Genomic DNA, 13,762 nt, shown 5'->3' on the forward strand with positions numbered 1-13,762 from the left:
ATATATTCCAGGGACCGCAGACCGTATCATCTCAGCGTGTTCAGACTAACGTTCCATTGGTGTGTTGGTGAGAGCGAGAAGTATATCAGTCCTTGAATCTACTGGAGCGAGCTAAGACTAGATTTAGTAAGTGTTCACTCAGTTCTGAGTCTCAGTGTTCGTTCAGTTGGTAGTTAGCTAGCTATATCTCGTATCTAGCTCGAGATCTAGCTATAACTTTTTCTCGGCTGTAGTGTTGATGTAGTCCGCGATAACCCCGCAGTTAGCTGGTGTTCGGTTCTGTGATGAGTTCTCAGTTGCCCTGGTTCTTGCCAGCTTGCCGCGGCGAACCCGGCTGCAGAGGAACCGGCATTATTTTTACAGCTATTTTATCTTAGCTATATAGCTAATCTCCTAATAAGCCCCACCAAGGTAAAGGTATGGGACTAAGTAGCTGTACAATTATAGGTCCTGGAGCAGAGCCAGCAAACGGATTTTAAGCATGGATCGGCATGGATCAACTTGAGACCATATACTATCGTGTATATACATCAGTTCAATTTCCACTCCAGACCACTTTTTGCCATTGCGTCAAGGAAGTCGGAGCCAACATGATGACTTAACTTGAAGGTCTGGCTACACTGGAACAGTCTTGCCCGGGCCAGGTGTGAATAGGCAGGTAGTTATTTCTTTTTAGCAGAAGGTATGGTGGAAATCCCCTTCTATAGTAAAGCCCATAATAATAATAAAACTAGCTATTGACAAGTTCAAAGCACTAGACCCTTCTTATTCAGTGGTGGATACAGGGGATTGCAATGGTTTCAGCTGGCCCAAATTTATTGACAACTCGTCGTGTGGGTGATAAAATCACCACGAGTTATACATAGTATGTTATAGTAGGACTTTCTACCAGCGAAACTTCAACTTTTGCCTTTGAAATCACAATTACGGTGGAATCTGAAACTCCCTCTGAAAATTTCTAGAAACAAATCATGTTGTAGAGAGATCAGCTAGAAAAAATCAGTCTATAGAAAGATCATGATCAGCTGGAAACAAGGCACCCTGTAGAGAGATCAGCATTATCAAATCACCCTGTAAGAGCCCAAGTACTTTTCAAGTCACCCCATGGAGAATCCAGCTATGAACAAATCTCTCAGTAGAAAAATCAGCTATAGTATGTTCACATTGAGCTGAATCCTCAAAAACGTTTAATAACTCATGGATGCAATTACTCACGATCTTGAAATTTGGCTCATTTGTAGTAGTGCTTGACCCGCTAAAAATATTTCAAAATCTTTTTGTTCAAATGTTTGACATAATATTTACGGCCAAACAAAATTTTCACAATACATTTCCTATGGGGAAGCCATACAAATACAGTGTCCATTACAGCCCTTTCCCGAACTTGTAATGGAGCCAAACCGTACATGTCTGTTGTTGACACCTTTGCTGTTACCAATAATCATCTGGTTGGCTGAAATGTTAACTCTGTTGAGAAAAAATCCACTTTTAATTTTTAGCTGTTTTTCAGGATTCAGCTCAATGTGAACGTACTATAGAAATAAATCACCCTTCACAGTATTCAGTTAGAAATAAATCCCCCTGTAGAGAGATCAGTTAGGTACGTAAGTTACCCTGTTACCTGCAAAGAGTTCAACTATTTTTCAAGTAACCCTGGAGAGCTCAGTAGAAACAAGCAGCCCTGTAGAGAGATCAGCCAGAAACAAATCACCCTGTAGAGCAATCAGCTGGATCAAGTCACCCTGTAGAGAGTGTAGCTAGAAACAAGTCACCCTGTAGAGAGATTAGCTAGAAACAAGTCACCCTGTAAAGTTCAGCTGGAAACAAGTCACCCTGTAGAAAGATCAGCTGAACAATTCACCTTATAGAGATCGGCTAGAAACAAATCACCCTGTAGAGAGATAAGCTAGAAACAAGTCACCCTGTAGAGAGATCAGCTGAAAACAGGAGAGAATTCAGCTACATTTTGTAGAGTGTTTCAGCTAGAAATAAGCCACCATGTGGTGAGTTTAACTACAAACCATTCACCATGTAGTCAAAGAGTACAGTTACATTATGAGGCTCTCTGTAGAACTACGTACACATTTCCCTGTAGAATATTCAGCTGCAAACAGTTTAACCTTATTTTTATGATCAATTAACACTATTGTAAATTATTGCTTAAATGTACGTGTAGCTAAACAAATCATTAAAATCTTCTTCATATGTAATAATCTTCTCTCTAGATCTTTGGTAAAGAAAAAGGCCAGTTATAAGAAATACATAAAGCTGACCATAGGCTGGCTTTGGGTATGAAATTACAAAAGGAAGTGATATCTAATCAAAAACAGCCAAGCTGTTAAAAAAGGTGTGGCCTCCAAAAAATCCAGGGTGAAAAAAGATGTGAAATCAAAGGTAGTGGCCAAGAAATGGCTGTGATGGTAGGTTAATGGCAAAAAATTAATAACGACAATTCAGGTGAATTTGGTGCCGAATCCTAGTGGAGGAGGCAACACAAATTCACCTGAATTGTCATTATTAATTTTTGCCATTAACCTACCATCACAGCCATTTCTTGGCTGCCACCTTTGATTTCACATCTTTTTTCACCCTGGCTTTTTTGGAGGCCGCACCTTTTTTTACAGCTTGAATTGGCTGTTTTTGATTAGATATATATTGACAGGAAGAAAACAATCTTTTCATGCGTGCATAGCTCCATGGCCCCTTCTCCAAAGCACACCATTTTTTCATTAAAGCTGTCCGCCAGGTAGGGTAGGCTACACAGCAAATTTGCAACAGCCATTTGCGAGATATGGGCGTTCAAAGTTTCATTTTAATTTATTCATTTTTTCTTATGCCATAGGGGGCTACAGGCTACAGGGGCTTCAATTTCTTTTTGCACACTCTGTAAAAATTGCTATAAAATACAAATGTATAACTCAATTGCCTCGATATTTGGCACAAATGAAGAGCGTGTAATGGTGGATTCATCTACCAAGTTTGCTGTGAATCTGAGGAATATCCAAGGAATTATGAGCATTTATTCACATAAAAAAGGATCAAACTTCTCAGTGTCACGGCTACAGGGTAAACCGAGTATAGAAATAACTTGAACTTTTGATGTGTAGATAGGCTGATCATCATAGCAGTGCCTTTTTATAGTGTGAATAGCAATAGAGTTACAGTGACAAAGTTATAAAGCAAAAACCAAACAAGTGCAAAATTGCGGGATCGAGATACTCTAATAGAGCAGTCACCTTAGGGTAAAAAGATGTACAAAAAATGTTGAAAAAACTTACCAGAGTTTGAACCAGGGACCTCCATACCTAACAACTGCATCCTTAACCACTGAACCACTGCAGTCTTGGCTGATCACCTCACTTAATTTCTGCTTAATAAATGAAACTTCTAGTTCAAATCTGCTATAATTAATTTCATAGATCTAGCGTAAGTTGCCAACTATCGGCAGGTACCAATTATCGACACTAACTATAGAGGCTACAGGGTATATGGAGGCTACCAAGTTCCACAATCGGCTGTTATATCCTCTAAAACATTGCTTCGAATTGTTTTCATTCGGTAATTATTGTTTATTTTATTTTATTTTTAATACTTTTTAATGCAGTTCAAGACTGCATTAAAGGTCAGTGGGTAATAGATACCCACTGCCAAAGAAAAATACATACAATGCAGTGCAATAACTAATTAATTACAACTATTAGTTACTTATAATTACAATAGATAACTAGAGTTTGTTAAAATTGGTAGAAATTGGCGCTCTAGAGCAGCGGTGACAAGGGCACAAAAGATGAAATGTACAAGCTCTCTCAGGGTTGAAGTTATTAGTAAAATGCGACCATAAATAGTTAGTTAAACGATGTTTAATTGTGTTGGTAGACAGTGAAAGATCAATGACTGGTAAGTAATTGTATAGTCTGGCTATCCTGTTAAAGTAAAAATGATGTTGTGTTACTGATGATGTCCTTGGATGATTCAGTTTTTGGTTAATCCCAGATCTGGTGTTGCCTCTTGCAAAAGTGATGTAGTTGTAGATGTTAAAATTATCAGTGGGTGACTTTAATGATTTTATTAGAAACAGTATATCTTGGAGTTCGTAGTGATACATGAGAGGCAGGAAATGCAGTTGTTCCTGTCTGAGTTTGTATGAGGATGTATAATCGTTAAGAATATATTTAGTGGCTCTTCGTTGAATGCGTTCTAGTGCAGTAATGTCTCTTATTAGTTGAGGCCTCAATAGTTGTGAACAATGTAATAGTTGTGATCTGACTAGTGCAATTATTATATTGTTGTTAAAGTTATATTGTTATTAAAGTTATATACAAGCTATGCTGGTTAGGCATGGAATTGCTTAAAAATAATTTTATATTGGAAACCAGTATGCTTTTAGGTCTAACCTGAATATCCCTTGAACAGCTGGCCTCATCTTCATAAAACTTCTGTGAAACCAAGTTTTCCAAGGACTGCAACTCCCATAAAAATTTCACAAGGAACCAACAAGGCATCATGGAGTTACACACAAAATCGCACAATGTGCTGATAATTGGTCAATCACGGAAGCACAGTTGCTGATAATAGGTACCCCATGCTGATAATTGACACACGATAAGCATCGCGATTTTCCTTGTAACAGGGTGTTCAGTAACGTGAGATAATTAAAATTTGGTGTGCTGAGAGACGAAGGACTGCTCTATTAAATGGTTCAAACCGGAAGTTCATACGACATTGAATTAAGGAATTACAATTGTGTGATGAAATGGTGCCAATAATTGGTGACTTACGCTACCAATAGAAGTACTAGAACATTCTATGTATGTTTTATTAGAAGTCCTCAAAAAAAATGTGCACTCTATTAGAGTAATTACAATAATATTATCAAATATTGAAATAAATCATGCAATGTAATACATTTATAAGCCTGTCTTCAATAGTCATCATTGTGTCTGCATATTATTATTACTATTTATTATTAGTGCTTTGCAGTGACCAGCACTGAATATAGAAAAGAAATAAAACAAACCTCAAAGTCAGCCCTAGGCTGGTTATGGGGCCTTATAAAGTACAAAAGAAGTGAAGAAATCCACGCAAAAACAGCCAAGCTGTGAAAAAATGTAGGGACCCGCCGATTATGCTCCTTATTTTACTTATTATGCTATGCTGCACTGCTCAAAATTTTGCCTATTATGCTTAAATTAATGCTCAATATTTACCTATTATGCTCGATATTTATACCTTAATTCCCATGTTTTCCTAGTAAATTTGCACTTTATGGCAAACAGTAAGTTGCTGAAGTACAGACTCTAAATCCTTGCTTGTCAAAATGCTTCCCACAGAAAAGATCGATATACTCTAATAGAACAGTCAGCACTCTGACTGTTCTATTAGAGTATATCGATCTTTTTCTGTGATATGTATTTTGATATAAGCAAGAATTTATGATAACGCACAAGTGTTCTGCCTATTATGCTAGCATTATGCTCAATGCTTTCAGGCACCTATTATGCTCATTATTATGCCAGCATAATCGGCGGATCCCTAGAAAAAAATGGTGTGGCCTTAAAAAGCCTTGGTAAAAAAAAAGTTGTGAAATCAAAGGTGGCGGCCAAGAAATGGCCGCAATAATGTTAATGCTAATAAATTTTAACAATGCACACAGCCATTTTAAAATTTTTTTAGCATTACCATCATTGCAGCCATTTCTTGGCTACCACCTTTGATTTCACAACTTTTTCATCCAGGCTTTTTAAGGCCGCACCATTTTTTCACAGCTTGGCTGTTTTTGTGTGGATTTAATATCTGTACGCTTTCTCTGCCATAGATAGATTTTTTCTTTAAGCCATCCCTCTTAACAGGCAGCTTTTCAATTTTCAGTTTGCAATTCTTCCATTGTTGTACACACTCGCTTCTTGTGAATTCATTCAAACTATGCAAAGCATTGATGATGTTATAAATAAATGAATAAAAAATTAAATGGGGAATAGAGATTGTTGACAAAAGTCATGAAATAAGAAGGGTGGTAAGCCACAAATTCTATTTTGACTTTCTGTCAAAGTTGTAGTTACATGCTCCATTATTTTGAACTGGCAATTTGTTTGCATGCAGCTGAACTCTCCACATGGTGATATGTTGTAGCTGAACTCTCTACCAAGTGACCTGTTTCTAGCTGAACTCTCTACAGGGTGACTTGCCACTAACTGAATGTTCTAATAGGGCGACTGCACTATTTGAATATCTTGATCAAGCATTTTGTTACATGTAGTTGGTTTCACAGTATAACTCATTGTGACTAAACTGTTCTATAATGATTAGTCCACCTATATACCATTTACAGCTCATTCCTATAAGCTGGGTTTGCCTAGTAGGCAAGGCAACTAAACATTTTTAAAACAAAACACAAACACATGCATGATTGTTACACACTGTTGGTTTTTGCATTGTATCTTCATTGCTGTAATCTTTATTTCTTTCAAATCACCAAAAGGCACTCCTATAATGATTAACCTAACTACCAACTGATTCCTCAAAGCAGTTTACCCTGTAGGCATGACACAAATTACAGTATACCACAGTGTGGACTGGGCTTCTTGGGCTTGTATCAGGCTTTTTATAGCTTTACCAATACAATTATGATACTACCAAATTAGGTCCAATATTAGTATTGGTATCGGTGCATCATTATTAGAGTTATCAACTAGCTACTCATGAAGATCACCACTGTCACTGATCACTATAACAACTCAGAAGCAAAGCTTGTTTACAATGATAATATAAAAAATTGCAAAATAGTTTAGCATTATAAAATGCCTATAGCCTGTGGGGAGTTGACCCCCACTTAATGAGTGCTCATACATACCTAATACCCCAGACCCTGGATCTTCCCCAACATTCTCACAAACGTGCAAGATCAAGATACTCTAATAGAGCAGTCAGATGTGATGTGTAAGCATTAAAATACAGCTATGGAAGAAATTTAGTAAGATATAATATGTTTGTATTCTTAAGTAGAGCTGTGAAACTTAATTGGGTAACCAATTAATCTACCAGTTATTTTTAGAAGTTCAGTTATCAGTTATTTTTCATAATCGGATAACCGATCTCTATAGCTAATACTCTTTTCATTCTTCAACATTGATATCATACTTGTTGCAGGATTCAGGTTTATTTGTTGCCTATTACTTTGACTACAGTCTGAAAATCTATACTATACATTTTAAGGTGTATGTAGCTTACAAACTAAGTCCAGCATAAACATTAGGAGAAAATTCATTAAGTTTGGATAACCGGTAGCTATGATTTCCCCCAGTAACCGGTTATGACATTTTGTCCAGTTTCACAGCTCTATCCTTATAGTAGAGTGGCTAAGCACCAAATTTTGATGAAACTATTTACTTTGTAATAAAAGCACCAAATTTTCTGCGGAAGTTGAGTAAGGTATACTAAATAATTTGAGATACAGTGTCAAGTCAAAATCAATGCCTTATGCCATGTTTTGCAACTTTTAAACTAGGTTATAAGCCCATTTCTAGCTGGTAAAGAAAACATATAGGTACACTTAAAAACTTCATTTTGTTTAAATTGCATGAATGTATTTCAAATTTACAGGTGAAATCAGAAACTCTTTCAAAATGTGGTACAATAAGCTGTTTTTAAACACTTCTAATGGAGCCAGAATTTCAGTGTTAAAAGTACAGGCACAGTCCAATATATTGCACATTTATGACTTCATATACCATGACCCTCTGTGCTTTTAACATGGTAAGCTAATGACCTGGGTGGACTTGATCAGCTTTTGGATATGACTACCCCTTGCTTGTATATGCAGATGCAGTTTCAGTATAGTATTGGATACTTTTATGGCTTCCCAATACATTTTCTATTGATTTTACTTTTCAGGTTCTTTGAGCATGATATGATGGGTAATTTTAATGGCACCATATCTACAGTGTTGGGAGTAACGCATTACGTAATATTATTACTTTTGTGGTAAGTAAGTAATATAATGAAATACGCTATAAAAATAGGTAATATAACTCAAGTTGCTTTACTTACAAATGTAACGCGTTACCTAAGTAATATAGTTACTGCAACGAGTCTAATATTATTACTACATGTAACGAAGTTACTAATCTCGTTAGTTATCGTCTGAGTAACGCCTAGCCACAACGAAGTAACGAAGCCTACTTATTCACCAGCTCCTTACTTATAACCAAGATTTGCACATTGTCCAACAACACAATCATGTCACGTGATAAAGTGGTAGCTTCACACGTGATAGCTTAAGGCTGTGGACACAAAGTAATATAATATGTAATATTATTACAGTTACTTTATTTTATGGATAATATGTAACTGTAATGCACCTATCAATGTTATCCCCCACCTACCCCCTCCCGGGCGTAGTGGGGGAAATGGTGGGGATTTGACTTTTTGAAAAATCAAATTCTCCACCCATGGGGGAACGACTAGTGGTCAAATCTCCATGTAGTATGGCTGTTAGGTACTTTAGGAAACAGGTCAATTCCTTTAGCTTGCAAGTTAAAACAAACGCCTAAAATTTTGAGCGGTCAAATGCCCCACTAGTGGGGCAGAGTTTCAGATCAAATCAGGTCAAAATCCCCCACTAATCCCCTAGTAAGCCCGGGAGGGGGGTAGTGGGGCTTAACATTGATAGGTGCATAACTAAATAGTTCAGTTGCAAGTAATATGTAATATGTAACTAGTTACTTTTACAAAGTAACTTGCCCAACACTGCATATCTAATATGAAATAGTATTAATTAAGCAAATGTTGTATGAAGTTTGGTGCTTTTCAGTTTATCAATAAGTAAACGATTTTTTTGCTTGGCCGCTCTACTATTAAGCCTCCAGTCTTTCCTCCATCTCTGGCTTTGTGAAAGTAGTGTTTGGGCATATTGCCAAGGCACCATGAAAGTAATGCAAGACTGGTTTCTTGTATTTTTTGGTAGGAAAATGCAATTCAATTTTATCCCTACTGTATATTAAGTACTAGCTACTGTGATTATTAATAAGAATCATTGATATGAGCTGTAGTCAGTCTTGTGCATTGTGTTAATAGATATCATCCATCTTAGTGATGCTGTTCATCCTGTTATTGGCACTCATTGAGGTGTCATCAAGTCAAGCAGTTCAGGTCATACAAGTTGATCCAGTGAATGGTGTTTACAATTTAACCTGTTGGACAGGATCTGTGCCTTGTGGTAGTCTCAACTATGCACTAGGAGGTGTGACTAATAACAATACCAGACTACAACTAGCTAGTGGGTCATTTAACCTGTCAACCCTCAACGCTACAATGATTGGTCTGTCATCTATCACTATTGAAGGAGCTGGAGTTTTAAAAACAGTTGTGACATGTAACTACAGTGATGCTGGATTATATTTTGTTGAAGTAGATCACCTGACGATAGCTAATTTAACAATATCTAATTGTGGTATGTTACAGAACAGTACCACTTGGAACACCTCATCACCAGCTAAATATCGCTCTGCTGTTACTGTGTATAACACCAGCAATGTTGTAGTAGATTCTGTTATGTTCTATCAAAATAATGGAATTGGTCTTTCCATTGTTAACACTGGTGGGGTAGTCACCATCAGTAACAGTGTATTTGACAGTAATTATGTGAGTGGTGATGGAGAATACCCTGGAGGGGGTGGGCTTTATATAGAATTTCCATTTTGCCTTCCTGACAGTTTCTCTCATGCTGTACTATCAAGTAATAGCAGAAACAGTCACTCTCAATATACTGTAGATACTTGTTACTTTACAAATAACATTGCAAAGAAGATGACCAGACATACGCATACTTCTGATGTTACATTGTTACCATGTGCAAAAGAAACATTTGGTCGTGGTGGAGGAATGTCCATATTCATCAGAGGTTATGCCACTAACAATACCATCACTATTACCAACACTGTCTTCACTTCTAATTTAGCTAAATGGGGTGCTGGTCTTCTAATAGAATTCAACCATTATTCTAATAACAATACAGTAAGTGTGAAAGAAAGGTCCCGGTTTACTGATAATCACTGTGTTGACAGTAGTAACCACAGCAACAGTGGAGGAGGAGGTGGAGCACAGATAGTATACAGCTCATATGAGAATACAAATTCACCAGGTAATAATAAAGTGTTCTTTTCTCAGTGTGACTTTACAGGCAACACAGCTTATTGGGGTGGAGGATTATCTTATCTCATTGTTAAAGAACCACAACAGCTTGCAACTAACATCCTGTATTTTGATAACTGTAATTGGCAAAATAATGTGGCTAGGTTTGGAGCAGCAGTAGATTTATCTCTTTATCAGTCGTTAGCTAGTGGAGTAGTTCTGCCAGTTGTGTTTGAAAACTGCTCATTTGTGGGGAATAGTCTATCTATGCCAGTGGGACAGTTTGAGTTGCAGGGTATTGGTACTTTATATACTAATTTTATTGTAGTTACATTTAAAGGCTCTGTAGTATTCAATGCAAATGAAGGATCTGCTTTAGTTATTTCTGCTGCTGGTGTTAATATCAGTGACAATTGTGTGTTAACATTTGCTAATAACAAAGGCCGAAGAGGAGCAGCTGTTTCTTTACTGGCATCATCTTGGATTAATGTCAGAGATAACACTGCTGTAACTTTCAGTGGAAACAAAGCTGATGCAATGGGTGGAGCAATATATGCAGAACTGATCAATGAACATAACATGATTGCCACTTGGAATTGTTTTTTTCAATATTTTAATGCTACAATTGAGCCAGATATGTGGACTACCAAGATTCGATTTCAACAAAATGTTGCTCAGCATGGAGGACATTCAATCTACGCTACAACACTGAGATCTTGTTTATGGGGTAAGAGTTACACTCTTGTAACTCAAGATGATATCAAAAGTGTTTTTCATTGGAAATCATTTGAATTTGATGGTATGCTTGGAACAAAGCCTTTTGCAAGAGAAATGGAAATTGCTACTGATGCTAATTTTCTTAGCACAAATGAAACTGATTTAAGGATATCTCCTGGAGAGACATACCATTTGCCCTTTAACCAGTCAGATGATAAAGGGCAGCAAGCTAAGACTGTTTTCTTTATCCAGTCCAATGATGAAGAAACAGGTAAAGTTGGTAACCGATCAGTGTATGTGTACAGTGATATTATGCAAGTGTACGGAAAATTGAACTCAACGTTTAACATAACTGTAACTAGCTTAGGGCACGTAGCATCTACTGTGATACTTAACATAACTTTCGACTTCTGTCCACCTGGCTATGTCTCTTTTCTTGACAAGGTACAAAATGCAACATCTTGTAAGTGTGCAACTGAAGTATCCGGTGGCTATCCAGGAATATTAGGATGTGATGATGAAATATATCAAGCAAGAATTTCTCGGTATCATTGGGGAGGAATCCATAAACGCACAAATAAATTTGTTACTGCTAACTGTCCCCAAGGTTCCTGTACTTTTGAGAAGTCTAAATATGCAGTGTTATTGCCTAACAGTAGATCTCAGTTGGATGAATCACAATGTCAATCACAAAATCGTATTGGAACAATCTGTGGTGAATGTATGGATGGGTACAGTATGTCCAGTGGGTCAAATTGTATCAAGTGTGATCATGGAACAACAATAGGAATTTTGTTCTTTGTGTTGTATGAATGTCTACCAACTCTCGTGTTTGTCTCTATCATCTTATTCTTCAACATCAACATTACTTCAGGACATTGGAATTCTCTGATATTTTATTTCCAAATATTGGAGACTTTGGATTTGTATGCATTGCGAAGAACCAATGAGTTTTCTAAACCCATAGAAATTCTGATCAAAATTCATACTACCTTTTTTGGCATATGGAACCTTAATTTCTTTCAGGATTTTTTACCAGAACAGTGTTATATCAAAGGATTGAAGAATGTTTTTGGCCTTTATTTACTTAAATATGTTACTGTTCTATTTGCCTTGGGTTTGATTGTTGTGTTAGCCATAGCAAAAAATTACAATTGCTTCAACTTCACATGCTTTTGCACAAATCAAAATGGTGTACACCATCAAAGGATAAACCAAGAAGCTATACCATTACTTGAAGCAAGTGTCAATCAAGATGAACCACGATACAAGAAAATATGGAAGAAAGTTTGGAATAGTTCAAATGCTTCATTCATCCATGGATTTGCAACTGTAATTGTTCTGTCGTACACCAAGGTAGCACTGATTTCAATGAAATTTATTATTCCGAGTTCACTCTATGGATCTAGAGCTGAAGTAGTTGACATTAGGGTCCATCATGTTGGAACAATGAGATATCTTAGAGGTGATCACCTCTGGTATGCCATTCCATCATTCTTTCTGGTGGTGGCCTCTGTAATATTTCCATTGTATTTAACTGTCAAACCTTTTTGGGGTAAGCTGTTCCCTGACGATGGAAATGGAGGATACTTCAAGAAATGTCAGGATGCCATGTGTTGTTACATTAGACAAGATAAAATTGATCAACTGTTGCTGGAATTTTATGGATCTTTTAAAGATAATCGACGCTATTATGCTGGGTTCTTTTTCTTTTACCGCTTGATCCTATATGCTATGCTAGCATTTACCACATCACTTACATTTCAATACTCATTCCAACAAGGTATATTGGGGTTCTTCTTGCTCATTCATTCTATTTTTCAGCCATATGGTGAACTGTTTTCATCAGCCAACATACTGGATGCCCTCATTTTCTTTAACTTGAGTGTTATCAATGCAATTAGTATGTACAACTATTACAGTGTAGTTGACATTCAGGGTGAATCTCAGTTTGCAGTTATTTTACAGTTAATATTCATCTATTTGCCATTAATCTATGTATTGTATCGCTTCATTCATTGGTTGAAGAAAATTCATTCTGATGATCCTCAGGAGAATGGTCATCACCAAAATGGTCGTCAACGAAACCAGCCTCAATTAAATGAGAACCAACCAAATGAAGCAGATCATGAATCAGTAGATCTTGAAGAAGACCGAGAGAGAGACAGACAACAATACCTTGAATCCATTAATATGCTAAATGACTATTATGTGGTGAATCCTGATCAGGATTAACTTGTCACAGTCTAAGCAACTGCATGCACACACTAGATATTTAGCTACACAGTTAGATTACATTCGTTACTTGAAACAGCTGTGTGTATTAAATTACTTCAGTAATTAGACAATTGTGTCAAGTGGTATACAATGGTGGTAGTGGTTTTACTCATCACAGATTGTAACCTAGCAACATGGCTATTATATGCCATCAACATTGAAATGAATGCATTGCTGAAAGCCATCTGCCTGCCTGTATACATTCCTTTGGTAAGTTTCTAACTACAGTGAAACCTCTAAAATCCAAGACTCACTGGGATAAGAAAATTGTGTTGGATTAGCAAGGATGTTGGATTATTGAGGTAGCATTACATAGAAAAAAAAGTATTTTTTGGGATACAAAACAACGTCAGATTATAGAGGTATTCTGGATTACAGAGGTGCCGGACTAGAGAGATTTCGGTGTATTACATAGTTGGTTTAGTATTCTGCTGTTTAGTTAGCCTGCATGTTCGTGTCATTTATAATTTCTTCATTCCTAATGGGTTGATTTGTCATTGTGGTTAATGTGGAATGTAAAATGGTCCTGCAAATGCTTGCAAACAAAGCCAATCTTTACCATGCCGATAACAAAGGGTATGGACCCATAATATGAAACTTGTTACATCAGTGATGGGTTGTATTATAGTTTGGTTGATGT

General features: G+C 36.8%; 1 protein-coding gene across 2 annotated transcripts; it reads left to right on the plus strand.

The window, feature by feature from the left end:
* The first annotated feature begins 1 nt into the window (after position 1).
* Positions 2-13,156, plus strand: LOC136240949 (uncharacterized). 2 transcript variants are annotated; one of them, XM_066032043.1, is made up of 2 exons: positions 2-126; positions 9,089-13,156. In XM_066032043.1, coding segments are annotated over exons 1-2 (3,993 nt in total). In that variant the 5' UTR covers positions 2-125; the 3' UTR covers positions 13,081-13,156. The 2 variants fall into 2 exon arrangements, with proteins under 2 accessions (XP_065888115.1, XP_065888116.1); XM_066032044.1 differs by having other exon boundaries at positions 31-126; positions 9,073-13,156.
* The last annotated feature ends 606 nt before the right edge of the window (positions 13,157-13,762 follow it).

This window comes from Dysidea avara, chromosome 12 (assembly GCF_963678975.1).
Source record: "Dysidea avara chromosome 12, odDysAvar1.4, whole genome shotgun sequence".
Classification (NCBI taxonomy): Eukaryota; Metazoa; Porifera; class Demospongiae; order Dictyoceratida; family Dysideidae; genus Dysidea; species Dysidea avara.